This window comes from Lepidothrix coronata, unplaced genomic scaffold (genome assembly GCF_001604755.1).
Source record: "Lepidothrix coronata isolate B3197 unplaced genomic scaffold, Lepidothrix_coronata-1.0 Scaffold62, whole genome shotgun sequence".
Lineage (NCBI taxonomy): Eukaryota > Metazoa > Chordata > Aves > Passeriformes > Pipridae > Lepidothrix > Lepidothrix coronata.
The window spans coordinates 3,274,828-3,294,877 of NW_016690242.1; the positions used below are offsets into that span (position 1 = coordinate 3,274,828).

At 39.1% G+C, this 20,050-nt stretch overlaps 1 protein-coding gene across 17 annotated transcripts in view; it reads left to right on the plus strand.

The window, feature by feature from the left end:
* The window catches only part of DYNC1I1 (dynein cytoplasmic 1 intermediate chain 1), a 186,766-nt gene that overhangs the window by 14,993 nt on the left and 151,723 nt on the right, over positions 1 to 20,050 (plus strand). For 6 of the 17 annotated variants that reach the window (XM_017817660.1, XM_017817658.1, XM_017817656.1 and 3 more), the window contains 3 exons: positions 2,476 to 2,593; positions 4,379 to 4,493; positions 6,642 to 6,783. In XM_017817660.1, the coding sequence (XP_017673149.1) occupies positions 2,486 to 2,593; positions 4,379 to 4,493; positions 6,642 to 6,783 (365 nt within the window). In that variant the 5' untranslated portion in view covers positions 2,476 to 2,485. The remainder of the gene's footprint in view (positions 1 to 2,475; positions 2,594 to 4,378; positions 4,494 to 6,641; positions 6,784 to 20,050) is intronic. The other 11 variants (XM_017817665.1, XM_017817661.1, XM_017817668.1 and 8 more) reach the window with 4 other exon arrangements.

Sequence of the window (20,050 nt, forward strand, 5' to 3'; positions counted from 1 at the left end):
CAAACCCTCAGGGTTTCTGTCAGGAGCCTTAAAACACATTTGCATATTTTTTTGCATAGAAACAGGAGCTCTCTCTCTGTTGCCAAACTGCAGAACTAAAAGGATGCAAAAACTCTATCTAGTCCAAAGGGCTCTGAGGAGGAGCTTAACCAGAATTCAAATGTGTGCAATAGATTAGGAAAATTACTTCAAATGGGATTTCAACCATATCTAAGGGAGACACAGAAATCCTGAACAGATTGGTAGGCAAAATGCTACCGGCACTGCCATTAAAAAGCTTGTTTTCTTCTCTAGGCTTTTCTCACGTAAAAAATAGCTCACTGACGTCAACTGATCACAAAGATTATTGTTGCTTAAGGTGCTACCGCTTAATTCTCTTGATATCAAATGCAGTTTTTTTCTGAGAGTTTTGATTTTCTCAACTTGAAATCAATACTATTGTGAATAGGACAAGAGTGATGGAGGAATAAAGAAATTATTGTCCTCCACATGCAGCCAGTACACCCAGTGGTCCTATTTGTTGGCATCTGAATATCTTTCCTAGCTATACCATTTGCTGTCAGTTGTTGTGGATTGAACCAGGAGTCCCTGAGCCTTGAAAGGACTTCAGGGTGCCTTGCCAGCATGGGCAACTCTGCTGAAGTACAGAATCTTTGACAGTGTGAGCTGGAGTTTGAGTTAGACTGGTTTTAACTCCTGTTGGTGGGAGTTTGACTGGGAAATTTTAGCATCCATGGAATGGCTCACACACAGATACAGCTGCGCTCACCCCTCTGGTATCACTCATACTGCTCTTATGCCTGTCCTTTTCACTGAATTGTTTCCTTGTTTGATTCCAAATGTTATTCTGTTCTTTCATTAAAGGAAAATACTTGCAAAGACAAGAAAACATTTGGAGTCAAGATTGCACTTAATATACAGGTGATATTGTGTTGGCAATATCTTCTATATCATGGACTAACTATACTTCTATCATTTTGAGGAGGAAGCTGATGGCTGCAGAGAAATTCATTATGGGTGAAAACATCATGAAATTTTTAGCATACAGTTTTACTCTCTGGTCATCCACCCACCCAGGCATATGTGGGTGGAGTTCTCATTGTATTAACAGAGTTGCCTTTTAAATTTCCCATGGATCAAGTGAACAATAGACTTCCATTGCGTATACATGGCAGTGCCATTGATCTGATTGATTCTGAGTTGCAGTGGTGGATGTGGTCAGTGATGTGTGAACGGGAAAGGCGCAGTTAACTCTTTTCATGAAAGTCTATATTAGCCAAACCTGTCTTTGAAATAAAGTTCTAATAAGAAAGGCCGTATTGATACAGCTAGATTACAGTTCATAGTGATTATGATGTTAGAAAATGAGAACGTTACCTGTGACTTAAGTTATGGATTTGCGCAACACTGGTGGGGTTTTAAAACTTTGGAAAAAGATTGGTATCATATCTTCTTTAAAGATCTGGCTTTTTATCTGCATAATGTAACTTTTTATCTCCTTACCCTTCATTTTCAAGGCTCATATACAGCAGCATAGACTGACAGAGACTAACAATGCAGAGTATGTGTGGCTTCACATCAACATCCTACAGAGAAATGGTTTTAAATGGCAGAGGAGACCTTTCAGTAGCTCAGAAGAAATGTTTTTGCCAAGTTCGTGTGGTTGCAGTCAAACCAGGAGTATTAGGCATGTCTCCTGCCTCTTGGAAAGATGAACATCAGACTGTTGGCAGAACAATGAGACACTTGGGTCTGCTGGGTTGCCTGGTTTTGTGCCTTGTCTGCAGGTTCTTAGGGGAGTGGCGCAGCTTTCCCTGGACAGGGCAGAGGAGATTCCTATGCAGGATAGGCCATAGCTTGGTGAGAGTGCTCGTTGGGGGGGTGAATGTGTGAAGGATACTGCAACTGAGCTGATGGTCTGTCTGGAACTGTACTGGTGGAATGGGGAATCCTGCATGGCAGCCATGCAAGGCACCTGCAGAAGCAAAAGCTATCACATTTCTACTTTTTGCAAGTAAAATTATTACTTGCCTAAGATGTACAGGGCTGTTTGGGGCAGATCTTGTTCTCGTACTTAAAACTGAAATCTATTTGTGGATCTGAGTTCTACAGTCTGGCAGAGCTTCTGAAGATGATGAAAATCAAAAGACTTTAGCTTCAGTGTATAGAAGCATTAAAACCTTATTTTGAACAGCAGTGGATTTGTTTCACAGAGGTAGTTTTCTAATAAAGGTAATTTGAAAATATATTCCACATTTGGTGATATTCTGGTCTAATTTCTTGAAATAAAAATTGTGAAGAAAATATTCCACTTTCTACAATGTCAGTATAGTCCAAGCATCTGAATTTATATAGAAATATATTTGTAGCAATTTTAGAAGCACTATTTTTAATATAAATATCTTTTTTTCCCCCAGTAAATAGGGAAACTGTTTAATTCTGTTTTCACCTTGATTTCCAAACTTTTGTTTCCAGCAGAGTCAAAATGTCAGACAAAAGTGATTTAAAAGCAGAACTTGAGCGCAAAAAGCAACGTTTGGCTCAGATAAGAGAAGAAAAGAAACGGAAGGAGGAAGAACGGAAGAAGAAAGAGGTAAATTTGCAAAAACACCTTTAGATAGCTCATGCTTGAAGAAGGGGCTTGTTGGGGTTTTGGCATCTAAGTATTGCATAGCCCAAGGTATCTGTCATGTGGAACGAGATCCTTAAACCCACATCAGACCAGCCTTAAAATCAAAATGCTTATTTTTAGTCAAGAATGTTGGGGAAAGGGAATTGCTTTTAAAACCATGGCACTGTCAGATGACAACAGTTTAGACAACATGATGTGTATGTGTGTGTAGAAAGAAAAATTGATTTGCCACAATGCTTTTTCCTGGGCTCTCCTTCAATGGAAAGGGAGTGGAGAGTGGGGAAAGACAGAAAGAGGCCTCACATTTTTTCAGGCCATTACAATCTAAATATGTATTTTTGTACTCTGAAGACTAGTTTGATTACTAGCTAAGGTAACAGATTTACAATTATTATTCTCCAGTAAAGTAAAACATAATTGCAATTGCATTTTCGTCTTCTGGCATGGTTGCATCTTTCAGTTCTGTTAAAGTTTGATTGGCATATTAGTTTATTTGTCCTTGACAATATGCATTAGGTTTTTCATTAAGGGATTTGTACTTCTTTTTGTTCAGTCACTTAGTGGAATAGAGGTGAGAATTGACAGGGAGTGGATATTAATTTTCATGCAAAGTCAGAGAAGCATTAAGTGATTATGCTTCCTTTCCTTCAAATGTCAACACTTACTATAGTTTAAAGCACCTGTTATCCTTTACTAATAACTGGTTTCCTTTTAAACTGACACTTTAATATTGTACATGAATTTCATGGAATTATCGTGGAAATGTGATGTGATCCAAGAAATCAGAGTTCCAGTTTTGGCTGTCTTTTTAATCTTTTTTCATATGAGCCACATTTGTGCAGTTACCAGCACACGCCCCAGTGAGGCTCCTGGAGTCACTGGGGGAGTTGTTGATAAGCAGAACCTTAAATGGTAGCGTTTTCAGTGTTCATTACTAAAGAATTAGAGGGAAGGAAGCCAAGGTAATGGCTCAAGGGAGCTATTAAGTCCTTTCCTTTGTCCTCTGACTCTGATTTTATGCCTCGTGGAGACCCTGTGGCAGTTGGAACTTTCCATTGTCCCCGATAGCCAGATCTAGCTTGTCCCGGGACACCCAGCTCTACAGATAATGCTGCAGCGTGTAATTGTGGAGCTGTAAATGGGCTGCACTGTGATGCCAGGTGGCATCCAGGAGTCATGGCTGACACTCACTGAGGTACTTAGCCATGCACACTGGTGCAGGAGAGTTGTCTACAGCCTTGCATACTATGAGACAGTTCATGTGAAGAGCTGAGCATGGGAATATGCCTGAACTTTGTAAAAGCCATGTTCTTTCTGGCCATGTCCAAACTGGAGAACATGGAATTCTTTTGAACTTCAAGGTTTTTTGTTGTGCTTGCACTGACATCAGCACCAGTCTGAGGCGCTATGCAAGTCCCCTTTGCCCCACACTCTGGTAGCAGCAGAAAGGGAAATCTTTTTGTGCAGTTCTGGCTAATACAGATGCTCCTCCTGGTTTTAGATGCCAAAGAGGGAGAAGGCTAATGTGTGGAAGATCCAAGGAAGTATAGATATCTAAGCAGAGAGGGAGGGCTCTTGTGGACCTTTAGTTTTAGCTGTTGGTACCAAAGGCTGCCAAAGTCCTAGTTTAGAGACATTAGTTCTTTCCTTTACTCCTCTTAGATGTTGAATATTTTCTGCTCATATAATTGCTAGAACTGATTATATGTGAAATGAACTTTTCTGTTTTCTTCTGTTTTAATTCAGGCTGATCTACAGCAAAAGAAGGAGCCAGCTCAGGAAGATTCTGACCTAGACCGTAAAAGAAGAGAGACAGAAGCTTTGTTACAGAGCATTGGTATATCTCCAGAACCACCTCTAGGTATTTAAGAGAACACTGTAAAGCATTCAGCTCTGCCACAATGAATGCATTCTTTCTCCTAAAGCATGCTTGGCTTTTTTGATTTTTGGCTGTATTAGTGAAGTGAACTCTTCTGTTTGAATGCCTGCCATACCATCTACATATACAAGCTCATGGCATTATGAGTACTTGTCATTGCCAAAAACATCTGTTTCATTTCTTCAAGAAATTTTTGTGAACATAATGCAGGTTGGTTTTGCATACCAGCAATGATTTCTTTTCTGATGGATTGTTTTATCTTCTCTCACATCTATCTGATGACCCAAAAATATTATGATAAATACTGTACTTCATTAGTCCCAAGTTTTGTTTCAAAAATTCAGATTAATCATTTATAAGGAAGGAGGAGCATAGTCATGTTGGAATTTCACTGATTTTCTTTTAAAATCAAGCAAAAGTGGAGAAGAGAAATAAAAAAAAAAAACAAATAGCAAAAGGCTTATCAACAAAACACTATTGTAAATTTTAGCTCTGTTTCAATGTGCTCAAGTTCTTTTTTGGTTTTGATGTTTAATTCTAGAACCCAAAGTCCTTCCTCAATTTAAAAATACATTTAGTATCAAGTAATGGTTAGGGTAATTTTATGTATAATAAAATATGTCTTCTTGAATTATATCATAATATTATAAAATCAGATACATTTTTAATGTCTAGTGTTTAAAATACTCATTTTTATCTAAGAATAAGTATATATGTCCTTATCATTTTATGAACTAAACACATATATTGATTTTGCAAATTATCAATTCTTATCTTAGTTAATTATTTTGTGTTTAATACTGAAAAAAACCCATGAGAATTCACATTCTTTTTAGTTAAAAATAGTATTTTGTTCTCTTTCATTCCCTTTATATACACTCACTATTAATATACAAAGGAGGCTTTACTTCTGCCTTCACATATGATACCAGGTCTCACTGCGAATATGGAATACGTAAACAACCAGGCATACCTGTAACCTGCCAAAGGGCTGTAATGAAGATGAATTCCCTTTTCATGCTGCAGTCGTTTCTATGACAGTCTCTAGTGAGAATCTACATTAAATGTTTGACCACATGGAAAATCCAAATCTCTTGACAGGTCTGTCATTATACGTTATAAAGCATAACAAAGTAGTTTAAAGCTTTGCTCCATTAAATCTATAAAAGGAAATGCACATGATTTAAACCAAATGGGAAACTTTGTTTTTGCATTAAAACCCCTTTTTCTGTTTATTCAGTGTGGCTGCTTTGAGGAATACTTGCACTAAGTGTTGACCGAAGCCATCTCTGCATTTTTAATATCTTTGAGAAACCATTTTAAAAGAAATCAGGATATTTTTACTCTTTTATTTATTATTTCCTTGCTGAAGAGCTTTAACTTGGGCTGACCTTGAGCTATGAACTTCCTTTCCTGTTTCAGGAAACAAAACTGCCTTTGCATGAAATATGCTTCAAAAGCCCTAGCAAGCCAAAGAGAGAATCATTTCAAGAGCTTGGACAAATAGTGTCTAAACCAAGGGAAACTTTTCCTTGAGTGTTGAAATCATGTCCCACCCAAAATGGAAATTTTATATGACCTACCTTACCTAACACAATCACTAAGCAAACTAATATGTATTCTCACGTCTTTGGGAAATGATTTTAACTTAGCTGGATTTCCTTATTTAGCTTTTATTTTTTATGTCATTTCCACACTGCAGCCTTAGAGCACATGTAGTGATCACTGGCTTTTTATTTAAATTCAGAATTTGAAACGTATGCTTGTTCTGTTACCTACTTGACTTTACCAGAAGAGTTCACTTAGTTTTTTGACAAGCCCCCGATTTTTCTTCATACCTTTAAAATCTTTTGCAAGTCAGATTCAAACCAGACCCAAGAAAACAAGTGTTGTTTTATCTCCACAGAAATCTTCTCCATTGATTAGCTGTAGATTTCCATTGGGCTTTCAGTCCTGTTTAAATACATGTCAGTTTTAACACTTCCAGGAGACTTAAAATTCACTTGACTCTCTTCCTTTTCTTTTTCTTTCCTTCCTTATTTGCTTTCACCATTTCAAACTCTCCTACTCATTCATCCACTATCATTTTGGTCCATTGGTTTTGATTTGTCTGACACTGCTCTTCATCAGTGCAGTCGCTGCATGTGTTAACATGGGATACCTGTTATTTTCATTATTTAGTCCCAACCCCTATGTCTCCCTCTTCGAAATCAGTGAGCACACCCAGTGATGCAGGCAGCCAGGACTCAGGGGATCTGGGACCCATAGGAAGGTAAGACACAGAGTCAATAGAATTGAATAAATGTGGTTTTTTTCACTTTGCTCTTATTTCTCCATTTTTTCCTTTTCTTCTGTAAATAAGAACATGCTGTATCAAATGTGTATTTATGTTTCTGCATTTTCCACTGTGTGTTACTATCCAGGAAGACTGGTCTCAGATGTGAGGTAAATAGATGTATGCAGCAAGCAGATCTTAAGCTATGAGCCCCAAACCTCATAGTGGAAGCAAGAGCTCCACTTACACTTCTAAAATGACCCACAGAAAGCTCTCATTCTGTGTGGAAACACACTAAAAACAGGGGGAAGTGCCTAGATGTAGAACCTGTTATTTAAATTCTCTTTGTTCAGATAACCAGTCCCCTTAGAAGTTCTCCCCCGTGTTACACCAGGTTGCTTCAGGTTGCTGAGGCTGCTCATCACAGCATGTAGCAGGGAGGAGCTTGAACAGGAACAGGCTGAGACATCCCAGGACCCACTGGCAATTCTGCTTTGGAAACTCTGGATATTGGAGAGTTTCATGCAGAATGGGAGGGAAGTAACTCTCCTCTTGTTAGAAAGGGACAGTGGTGTGTGTGAGGGATGGTAACAAGCAATCTTCTTATCTTTGTCTGCACAGTTTAAATAGAAAATCCCAAAATAATTCCTACTCTGGAGCAGAAAAGAAAGGAGGATGCTGCTGGTAAAGGAGCATATGTTCAAGTAAGGAAAAGTGCAGGCAGCTATACGGTATATTTTGAGAAATGTGAAACATGGGTCCTAATAGCTCTTTTCGTATCAAACTAATTCAACATAGAGCTGCCAGCGCATCCAAATCTGTGAGCCAAGACTCTGCTAATGGTTTGAAAACACAGTGATTGCTTTCTGCAGTTAACAGTGCTCAGCTGACATTATAACTCCACAGACACAAAATGTAACGTGATAGAACTTCAGTTCATCCGATTTCATGCCACACCAGCCTTCTGCTTAGAAAAATCACACTTCTCTAAGCTGCAAGTATGTTGTGTCTCCTTCAGCCAGATGCAGACGCCGTCCGTTGTGATGTGGAGGCTGCGCATCTGCTACTAAAACCGGCTCAGCCTTGCTCCCACGTCTATCCTCTGGAAGAAATGGAGGTTATTAAATGGAAAAGCCCTAGCCTGTGAGATGTAGCAGTTCAAAACACAGAAAATAGTGTAATACTGCCTTCATAAGTAAATGCAGCAGACTTCAGCAAATCAAAGTGCTTTCAGTAGAACAAAAATAGTTTTAAAGCAAAGTATAGCCTGCTGTTCGGGATGAAGTTATTTCCCACAGTCCTATGTGAAGCTATGACAAAGCTGGGTGGAGAATTCTGAATTCCTGGTTTTCCTGTGAATCTTAATAGTGTAACTTTTTTACCATTAGGATAATGAAATGCTCTTGGAAGAATTTATTTGGCTGTGACCTACACTAGCACTTTGGCTATCTGTCAGCAACAAGCAATGAGAGCACATGACCACGTGTCCTTTCAGAGGAGAATGGAGTTTGTCCTCTTCTTCAGAGCTTATTCCGTACTGCATTGTGGGGCTTTCATTTTGGATGTATTTTTTGGCGTGTTATGGCCATACTAGGAATTCAGTGGGAATCCTAAGACCTTGCTTGTAGACCACCAGTTTTCTTGGCATCCTCTCAGGTATTGAAAGGGCTGTGCCACATGCCAGGACGGCTGCTTGCAGATGTTTGCCTGGAGCAATTGGTTTCTGGCAACGGAAATATGATAATGTCTGGTCCAGGCCCTGGGGAATGACTGTAACTAGTGGATAGTACTGGGTGGCAATTAGTCAAATTAGAGTCACTGGGTGCAAGTAGATGCACTCAGTGTTTGTGCATTTATGATATAGAGTCACTGGGTGCAAGTAGATGCATTCAGTGTTTGTGCATTTATGATAGAGCAGTCAAACTCGGAGAGGAAGGTATTGATAGACCTGTCATCACAGCAGGTAAACAAGAGGAAAGCATTTCAGCTTTCCTGAGAGATGCTTAGACTGTGCTTCTGACTTACTTTGACTACTGTATATATTAATGCCTGTTTATCTGTATAAACAAAGTTGTCCTTCATTTTAATGTGTCCTTCTATTTCGAACTCTATGATAGAGAGGGCGCTTCTGCTGGATTCCCTGTCATGCCATCATGCTTGTTAGATCTTTTGCTTTTCCTCTTTCTGCTGTGAATTTTCTGTGCTAGGCTGAGCTCAGGATTTAGAGGGGAGGAGATTAGTTTCAAAGCTGCTAATGCCCCAATCTCTGTGATCACAGCTTGTCTGTCATTGTTGCTGCTAACACTGCTGCAGAAATGACGAGCTCACACAGCCTGGCAGAAATCCTGCTTGCAATTTGATTACTCATTGCTGAAGTGTTCCCCAGAGGAAGATACGGATATTCAAAAAAAAAAGCTGTGAAGTCACAGATTTTGGCTTACTACATGAGAGCTCTGTTGAAAGCTTTGAAGAATGCAAGAGATCTTCATACGTTCCCATATGAGGGAGCAAGTTCTGTTGCAGAATTAAATTGTGTTCATACTTCCTTGAGTTGTTAGTACTTCTAGTAGTTGTGAGACTTAATCTGTTGGTCCCAATATCACCAAGTATACTTGAGGTATGCTTTGATCAGCAAGCACCTGTGATTCCTTATGTAACAGTGAATGTAGTTCTGCCAGAAACCCAGGTTTCTGACATCTGCTTTTCAGGAAGGACAATTGATAAACTGGAAAGTTTGAACAGTGTTATGTAGTTGTAGTCCTGGAGACAGAGACATCACTCACTCTTACTTTGCAAGATAAAAACTGACTGGTAACTTGCTCACCAAGTGTAATAGTTATATGGGGAGGAAACAAGCTCTGGAAGGCAAGGTGTAAGAGCAGCAATGTGTTTGATATTGAAACTGGACAAATGCAAAACCAGAAAAACTCTGTGAAATTCAAGAATGAAGACAAATTTACCTAAAGACTCTATTGGATCTTCTGTCACTGCCTGTTGCTCATTCAGGATAATCTGCCTGACAAACAGGCAGATACTAGGTCAAACAATAACTCATTCATGAAAGTCGTGCAGCTCTTTTGTTGCACAGGAAGAAAAGCTGCATGGTCACAATGGTCCCTTCTGCCATGCAACCTATAGACTAGTAGTGCTGCTGTCCTGCAGGACCATTGTCCATTATCTCCAGCACAATAGCCAGAGCAGTGTTGTCTTTTCCCTGGTGCCATTCAGCTTCTTAGGGGATGGTATGAGGAGGACTGTGTAATAGCACTAAGTTATGGAATCATTTCTGTCTTGCACAGCCCAGGTTTCTGTGGGGGTTTTTTGCTGCTTTATGTTTAGTACTATTTAGCTATTTGTCATAACCTTTTCACAGGGCATAACACTAGGTTTCAGCAGCATTCCAGCTTCCCTCTGAGCCATGACAGTAACTGTAAGAATAAGCAGATGTTAGATGAGTAACAGTTCTAGAAATTGCTGACTGAATGCTTTCAGTTGAACAGGAGAGCCAAATATTTTTTTAATTTTTTTTGTGGTCTTGGGGAGCATTTCTGGATAGGTAGAGGTGTGTCATACTTTGATTCTGGTGCTGCTCTTAGTTATCAGGCTGCACTGAACAATTCATTGGAGCCCAGCTGTTGCTCAGAGAGCAACTTGCCTATCTCCACATTGCTTTGCACATTGCAGTTCATTTTTCTGATGCCTGTGTTTCTTGTGCTACACAGATAGGACAGGAAAATGACATCATAGCCTGACCTGTCTCTGAATACATGGGTTGTTGGTTCACAGGGCTTTCTGTTATTCAGATATGACTCATTTTCCACAAGACAATGTTGCAGGATCCCATGAAGATCTCCTTGGAATAGAGTATGCTTGGCTCTTTCAGGATAAGTATTTTGCTTTGTTTAGTATTTTGTAAGCATTTTGATGATTCCCAGTGTCCTATTGCTGATAGTCAGCTTATACAGATGTGCACAACTGAAATGTAGACTGGAATACATATGAAGAAAAGGGCTGAGGTAAAGGCATTTGCCAAGAGCTCCTGTGCCATAGCATGGTGTGAAACAAATTTGCCTCTTCAGGACTATTAACATGGAACTTCTTCATGATAACTATATGCATCTCCCTAGTGGATACTCTGAAATTTTGCTACCATAGTATGCCAGAGAGGATAATAGATATTGTATTAGAGCCATCATAAAACAGTGCCCACAAAGAGGCATGTTTTACTACTCGGTATACCTTAGGCATTCATAAATCTCATGTTCATAGCACTCTCAGCCATGAACTCCAGATTTGTGTCATCTGAAGAAGTGTACAAGGACAAACGTTGTACAATGCCTCAAAGCCAGGCAGCTCAATACCAGGTCTTGTGGGCTGAGCAGCTCCCTGGAAAGGATATCCTGGCACAGGTAGGGCCAAAGCACATGTGCTTTGCATGTCAGCTCAACTTTAGATAGCAGAAATACACCTGTGCTGGAAGGATGTGCTGCTGTGGCTGGGTAGATTTCAGTGCTAATACAAGCCTGTGTTGGTATGTATTCCTGTATTACTTGCACCTTGTCATGTGTTCACCCTGTCCTGTGTTCACCCTGTTCACTGGCATATGGCACACTTGGAGTTTGTGGACCAAGGTGTGATTTATCTGTGTGGCCCATTTTGCCCTGTATCCTTCACTGCTCCTGTATGTTCCTAGCTGGGAACATGCTATATGTTCCCAGCTAGCTTCACCATCCTACAGTATGTTTGCACAGTAGCGTCCCATCTATTGTTGAGCTGAATTGTGTGGGCGTGCGTGCAGTGGAGTGCCCTGCGTGCAGCACTTTCCACTGTGCACTGAGGAACATGAGAATCCCATTAGGCTGGGTGTGAAGTTTCCCATCTGCCATCTCCTCAGTGAACTGCACCAGGCTCAGCTGCCTTGGACGTGTAAAGGTTAATGGTTGCCTTTCTTTCTGCAACAGTTTCATCTGTGCTCTTTTGCTTTCTAACTTGGGTGTTTTGCTGATACCTGATTATTTTGTGGGCTACCATAAAGACAAAGACGTAGGAAACACTTTTCATCTTCTGGTGGCTTCTTTCAGAGGATGGTTGATTCAATGTGGTATTTTATCTGCTGTAAAATAGCGCAAGGTGGATTATTTTGTACTATTTCTCTCAGAGTCCATTGAATTGTTTGGGTTTGTCTGGCTACAGCTACTCACTCTGTAATTATTGTTCTTATTTGGATTAGGGCATTATGTAATACTTAGTTTAAATAGTTCTTACCTGAATTATGTTGTCATTTGTTTGATATCACAGGTTTTGAAATGTGTTTTATGCACTGATATCGATTAGCTTCCTTCAGTGTATGAAGTTCACTTACAGTGAAGCAGGGTCAGTCCTTCTTTAGATGAAACTGTAAATATTTAATGAAAATTCCTGTGAGAATGAGTTTGAGCATTAGGTAGCAAAGAAAACAAAAAAATAAAGGGAAATTAGATTTCTCAAAGAGATTTTGTAGCAGTAATATGCTGGAGAAGTTAGATCACTCTGGAATCTTGATTGTCTCATCATCACTAGTTTTCTAATTCTACCTAAAATACATTACATTAGCAATCCTAGAAATAGAACAGCTGTCTGTAATGCTGGAGGACTTTTCTCTGAGGAGCAGTATTGCCTTTGGCTATGGCTCTTGGCATAATTTTTTGTCCACTCTGTCAGTTCATCTTGCAGTTACTGTGACCTCTGAATGTTCCCAGATGTATTCCAGAGAACATAGTAGCAGCTGTCATATTTGGTTGGATGTCCTTGTTGGAGTTGAGAGCATGTCTTCTTCTCTCCTATTCTATTTTGAAGTTTGCTTCCAGTATTAGTCTGCATTCATGTATGTTTTCATCAGTTGTGATTCTGAGTTGCTGCCATCTACCATGGCCACTTTGAGCCATTTAGTTATAAAAGGAAAAACACTAGGATATGTTTTCTTTCACTGTGCTGATGTTCACCCTCAGTTTGTATTGGCTCAGTGCAGGAAGAAACAGATGTAATTCCAGTCCTTTTCCTGTGCAGCTTGTTATTTACTCACTTTTTTATAATTATTTGGTGTTCTGCTTTATAATGCAGCATCTAAACAACACACAAGTCTTGTGTTAATCCTACATTGCTTCATGTAGGATTACACAAACACTTCCTACTTCTCAGATGCACAATCAAAAGAAAAGAGGTAGCTCTAAAGCATCTGTGCACCAAGTGAATCAAAGCATGTCATTATTTTACAATTTTGTATTTAATCTTGCTTGCCATCAGTCAAGTAAAAAAACCAAAAAGGTATCTCTATTCCAGTGTGTTCTTACCACATATTATTTTAAATCAGAAAGATATTTTTTGTTTGCTGATGTCTCAGGAGTGCATCTAGATGTCATCAAAGTCTTTCAGTTCTGTGCTTTTTAGGTTTTTTGCTTGAAAAATCAGAATTGGTAACTCAGCTTTTATTTTCAATGTTTTGTTTTTAAACAGCTCCTTCCCTAGAACAGTAATATAACACAACAACAAGCTGAAGAAAGGTATCAGAATGCCATTCTCCCTTTTAAATGCCTAGTTTGCTGTTTAATTAGACAGAAAAGAAGGCAAAGGAAGAAGGTGGATCTTGGTCTCTATTTAATTTATACAGAAATGTTGGATTATTGTAGTAAGCAATCTTTTACAGTCCATGCAGCGTATTTCCTATCTTGTGGAAAACATCTCTCATAGATATTAACAAAATCATATTGCCTCGGGCTTAACTGCTTTATCATTAAGTAAATGCATTTGACAGGTTCTGTGCAGTGATGCTGTTTCATTACTGCCACTCAGCTTTGCACGACCAGCATTTCATTGTGTTACCAGGTTCAGAAATGACAGGGATCCTTCTTCAGTTGCACCAGGACAAATGGGCCTGTATTGTACTTCCTCAGGAGTAGCAGCTGTAAGTTATTAGTAGCGGATTATTTTCTGTATGGTGGGTTTTTTTAAAAAAATCAATTTATATGTACAAAATGGCTTTTAAATGGGTGCTTTAGTGGCATACTTATTTCATAAATGGGCTGAGCCAAAGGGAAGCACAGAACAATGTAAAGACTCTGAGGGAGCTACAGGAAAGACTGAGGGAAAATAACTACTTTATGGCAAACTTCACTTGAATGGTGTTTTATTCAGAAAAAGAAGGATTGTAACCCTAGGGACTGTTGTGTAGTCTTTCACAGTGGAGAGTCATGAGAAATGTCTGTTTGGTGGCTAGAGATAAACAGGATAGCCTGTGGGATGCTGGCGTTGCCACTCTGTTTTGGTGGCATTGGGCTTGGTATGGGGTGTTTGCCATTATATGGTAAAACAGAGATTAATACCACTCAGCTGTTAAATTTTTCCCATTCTTGGCACACATGTTTAATTTTACAGTCTTAGGGGCCAAATCATGCCTTAAGCCTTCTTGAGCCGAATGGCGATGGCATCTGTAAAGCACTGAGAGCGTCACTCTGGCTGTCTCTGCTGTCTTTGCCCTAGGAACTCTGCCGCTTTCTAAAGCGATGCTGCAAATCTCTCACACTTCCCAACATCAGCCCGTTTACAGGACAGTAACATGGGTGGCCAGTCTTCCTTACATGAGCACATTACGAGTGGCTGTGTCAAGTTGTTTGCACATCATGGCTTGCCCTGCACAGATTAATATACAAGGCTGGAGGATGGCAGTTTTCTTATATTGTTTTCACTCCTTTTGTCCCTGCAGAAGAAGAACCACAGTCCTTTATATTCAATGTATATTTAGCCCTAAAGCCTCTCCCTGCCACTTTTTAAATTCTTTTTTTAGCCTATAAACAGAAGCAGACACCTTAGGGACTGATATTTGGCAGTTGCTTTCAAGTGTCTGTATATCTGACCTAGAAAGTAGTGAGTGTTTTTCGGTGTGTGCCAGTTACAAAGTCAGAATGGTCCATATTAATTAGAATCATCTGCAATCCTTTTAGCATGTGAGCCTGTGGCATCATTAAGGATTTTCATGCTTTCATTCCTAAAGGATGGATAGAGTTCAGTCCTCCAGATCTTTGATTATTTTTCTCATTAGCAAGCATCTCCATGCTGTAAATTAAAGGAGAAGGGAAGATTGCCATTCCCAGGGTGCTTCGTAAAGTGCCTTGGAAACCTGAGCCCCAGCTGCATCCAGAAAATATAATATTAATTTATAAAGCCCCACTTAACCATTTAGGTTATCAGCCCAGCTGTAGTTACTTCTCTCTAGTTATTTCTAACCATATCATCATATATTTAGTCAGACAATCAGATGATTTTAGGGACTAAAACGCTAATCCTCTTAAAACAAAACAACTTATTTGCTAAGGCTAGCTCAGCTTAAACCGTTCTCTTGCACAGAATTTATTCTTGATTTAATTAAATTTAGTAAGATCACTTCCAATGTTAAACCGTTTAACATAGAGTGGTACAGTTTGTGCATTCTCCTTCTCTAGCCTATTAAAAAGACCCTTAGAAAATTCCCATTCACAATTTTATCTGGAAAAATAAAAAGAGGCTATGAGTAGCTATTTTGTTAACTCAATTTTTAGGAATTTTCTTCAAATCTGTAAAATGGGAATTGCTGCCACTGGCAAGATATTGATAAATCACCCTTTTTTTTTTTCTTTTTCAAGGAGTTTCAAAACAGTCTAAGCATTCCATATTAAAGTTTTCATAAGCAGAACTTACAAAAATGAATAATTTTCCATTTAAAAGTGATTTTGATCCAGAGATTTTAGTTGTACTTATTTACTTTAGTAATTCAAACTCAGAAAATAATTTCTGAGCTGGTCTAACAAAAGTCGGATCATTGGGTCATGACAACTTTTGAGGTTTTGACTGCTAATGTAAAAAATTTTTGTTAGCTCACACAGTGAGCTCTTTTTCCAACCGTAGCTGTGGAAAAAGATCTCATCCCCTTCTGGAAGGATTTTGCTGGTTTTAGAGCAAAATGAATTGTAAAAGGAAGGGAAACACTAGCTCTTCTTCCAGCTAGTAGTTACTGGATTTTAGTACTGAAGGAAAATTGAAAATTTGCTGACATCTTTCACCTTCTTCTTCAGCTGAATAATACCAGACCTAAAAATTGTAGGTTCTAGCCCTTGTGTTACCGTCTTTGACTCCACTGAAAGGTTATGAATTACCTTTCCTAGATTTGACTACTAAATGTAGATTNACCCAAAGCCCCATGATGTTTATAAGAAAACTTTCCTTATATGCGTATCCGTGTAATCTGTATCAAAGTGTCCTAATGTGAGTGCAGTGGTTCCTTTCAAGCATCTCTGAGAGCATAGAGAACTTCTCCTGCCAAGTTCTTTCTTTACATTTGTGATCATTTGAGTTCTGTTTTGTTGCATATACTCTTGGTATGAAAACCAAGATGAAAATAGTGTTTTAAAAAAGAATTTTTGGGGTTTTCTATAGGAGCAAAACAACTTGTGCCTTCCCCCTCCTGAACGTGTTTTTTATTACTGCACTTTCAAAATGACCGTTCATGATATCTGGCACTTAGAGTAAATCTGTGTCAGTTCTGACTGTTTGACCTTCTGTCCTTGCAGATCCAGCCTGCTGCTCGCAGTGACCCTCCTAATAAACCAGCATAAATTTACAGACTAAGATTTATGTAGGTATAGCATATAAATTGTGAGAATGACAAGGTTCATTACATTGCCAGGAGACTATATTCTTTAATGTAGACCTGAATCAAAGGAAAGACTTCAAATATAGCAGATAAATTCAGCAGATTGGATGAATTTAACTGCTGATTTAGTTAGTGGAATTCTGTGAAATGGGAATCAGCAAGGTGTTGGTCCTGTTCTTACAATTGTTCATTCTGATTTAAGAGTCAAGTGGTTTTTGAAAACTATTAAATCCATTCAGCAGCATAGCCTTGATTTAAAAAGAATTTTGAAATATACTTGTGTTTTAAATATTATTTGTCCATAATTTTTCACAAATATGCCTAAAAAATAAGTACATAGAGTATTTTAAACTCATGCCATTCTGAGAAGGGCTGTTATGTTTGCCAGGCAGCTGAAAGATAGCACTGTGCTCTCAGGGAGATCAGAGTTGCTCTTTTTATTGGTGAAAACTGGAAGTCAGAGGTGTCAGCCTGCTTGGAAGTGTTAATGCAAATTCAAGCCTCTGACTGTGCTCCAATAGTGGTGCCAAACTCCTTGCTCTCAAAATGTATTATGGCATTTTATTTTATGATTAGCAGTCCTGCTCTGAACACAAGAAGGCACAGGGAAGTCAGAGCAGACTTCTGCTCTACAAGCACAAGTGAGTGTCTTGTTGAGCGGCACAAATCCTCCCTAACTGCTGATGGCCATCTTGCTTATAATGTGCCTCAGAAAACAAGTAGCACAAGGAAGGTATTTTCTTTTTGCCAATCCTTTCAAAGTGGAACAGATCTGCAAAACAGAGCACAGATGGCAGCAGAATAGTGGCTTAAATGCAAAGTATCTGTTGAGGCAAGTGGTACTTTTCCATCTCTGAGTAGTAGCTTTGAATATCCTTTTTTTGATGTACTTTGTTTTGGAGATACATTTTAAATGTACGGAAAATATCAGAAAGTGAAAACTATAGTGGAGAAAATATTATAAAAATATAGAGGGAAAGAAATAAAAACAAATAGTTTATCTATACACACATATATTTTTAAACATCTGCAGTAATTTCTCATCAGCAGTTTCTTAGTTCAGATCTATTTAATCAGCAGCAAATTAGGAACTTTGGAGAAATTGACACAACAAAGTAGGCAGAACTTTAAAATTTTAGCTAAATATTTAGGCAGCCTTAAATTCATTCTGACAATATTCAGACATTTAAAAAAAAAAAAGAAAGAAGGCTAGATACATGATAGATGACATGTTGAAATTGCAAATAATACTGGATTGTAATTTTGTGACAATATTTGCTATTGTATTGAAAAAATGTGTTCAAACACATCTTAATATTTTATTCTGTTGGTGATTTTAAAATAGGTCTCATATCTTACAATTGTTGCATCAAGTATTTTTAAGATTATATGAGTTGGGTGGAATCTGGTTTTCAGTATGTTATCTGTGTACAGGTGCACAGTACTTAATGTAAGCAACTCTCAATCTGTTGGAAACTGTAATCCAGGATTAAAATTGTAATTTTAAATATCAAAGTCAATTTTAAATATGTCAAAGTCAAAAGCAAGAATCGTGTTATTCTCTGCAGTCTTGTGCTTTTTTGGTTAGCTTTTTTTTCTAGTTCACTTCTTTTGCTAGTTGCATTTGAAGTTAGAAGGAAAGAGAGCATGAAGCAGATTGAAGCCTGTGGGCTCTCAAGTAGCTCTCCCGTCAGTGCAGACAGCCCCTTGGCTCTTCAGCAGGACCTGGCAGGGAGATGGAAGGGAGAGCTCAGAATCACACAATCAAGGTGAGAGGGCACCTCTGGAGATCATCTGGTCAATCCCCCCTGTTCAGAGCAGGGTTACCTAGAGCAGGTCGCTCACACTGTGCCCAGTTGGGCTTTGAAAGATGGAGACTCCACAAACTCCCTGGTTAACCTCTTCAAGTGTTTGACTACCCTCATAGTAATGATGTTTTTTCTTAAGTGGAATTTCCTTTTCTCAATTTTTGTTCATTGCCTCTTGTCCCGTCACTGGGCACCAACAAGAAGAAGAGTCTGTCTACCTCTTCTTTACTCACACTCCCAAGTCACCCACACAAGTTAGTTGGCTGTAGCTGCCAAATTCTTTGTGGACAACCACCTCTAAAACCTACTCATAACTGGAGTCTAAGTTGGGGACCTGGAACAGCTGCATGGAGCAATCTCCTATCTTTCTGCTTGCATGCAAAGAGCTCACAGTGACGTTTACTGGTGGAGCACTTCATTTAGGTGCCTGAAGATAGCATAAATACCTACTGGAACACCGAGACCCCCTACTACCGCAGATGGGGAGAATGGGATTAGTCACTTTCTCATCCTTTTAGAAGCATTCCTTTGGTAAGCGAAGGTGCCTTGAGACTTCATGTGCTGTGGGTGACTCCATATGCTGTGGGAGAATCCCACCTTCATTTCTGGTCTCTTTGCTTCGGTTTAGTGACAGCCTCTGCTCTGCTTAATGGGATTTGCTTTTGGTCTCTGAAAACCCTAGCACAGCTTAATCTGTGGAGTCATGGCACAGTCTGTCACTGTATTTTAGGGTTAGGAGGCCTTTGCTATTTCCCCCACAAAGGGTCATTTCAGGACGCTGTTGTTACTGCAAGGGGAGATGCTTGGTTTGGGACCTGTCAGGTCTAATGTTGTTTCATTAGAGACACATATGAATATCTCAATTCAGCAGATACCTTGGGACTCAGTACACTGTCAGCGCAGTTTTCTCCTGGTCTGTAGAGCACAACAGCTCTTGGTGACAGGAGATGCCAGAATATGGTGTTTTACTTTCCTTCAGTTCTGCTTGAAGGTGTGATTTGCGATGCTGCAAAGAGATTTCTGCCCTTCAAGAGGCCCCCTGGGAAAGCAAAGTTTGCTTTTATTCCTGTGAGTAGTCTGTTTATCAAAAGTGTGAATTTTCAGACCTGGTTACTCTTGACCTGGGAAAGGGGAGTGGGAGGAGAAAAGAAGTCATGCAGAACACATGTTCTGCAGCATCAGCAACAGATGAGGGAGGCTTTGATTTTGGCTACAGGGAAGCAGAGTCAGAACTAAGCTGTCAGTATGTTGCTCACTATTTGAATGAAAAGTGTTGGCTTGGGGCACTTAACCAGAGCCAAGTTCTATGTGATATCACTGATTCCAGATATTAAATATCATTTTATGATGGTGATTTAATAAGTTTATGTATTGTCACTGATGCCTTACGTGTTTCATATACTACAGCTGAGGCCAGACCCAAAGTTGCTTAAAACAGCTGAGAAGTTCTCATGGATTCCAGGCTGTTTTAGATGTCAGACTCTGTGCTTCATTAATGCATTCCAAAGTTGGGAAGTTTTCAAAAGGTTTCAAATGTTTTATTATGTCTTTATTTATTTTAATCTTTTCCACATTTTTAATCTACATAATTGACATTATACAATCAGAATAAAATCTTCTGGAAGTAAGGTTACACAGAGCGTTATAACATATGGCAGAGTGCCTGTTCTTCCACAGTAATAATAGTACAGAAAAGGGAGTGGTTCTGTTCAAATTCTGTTTACCTCCCACCTTAAATTTTGCAATGGTCTTTCTTCTCTTAGAACAGTGTTCTGAATATCTTTCTAATGCTTTG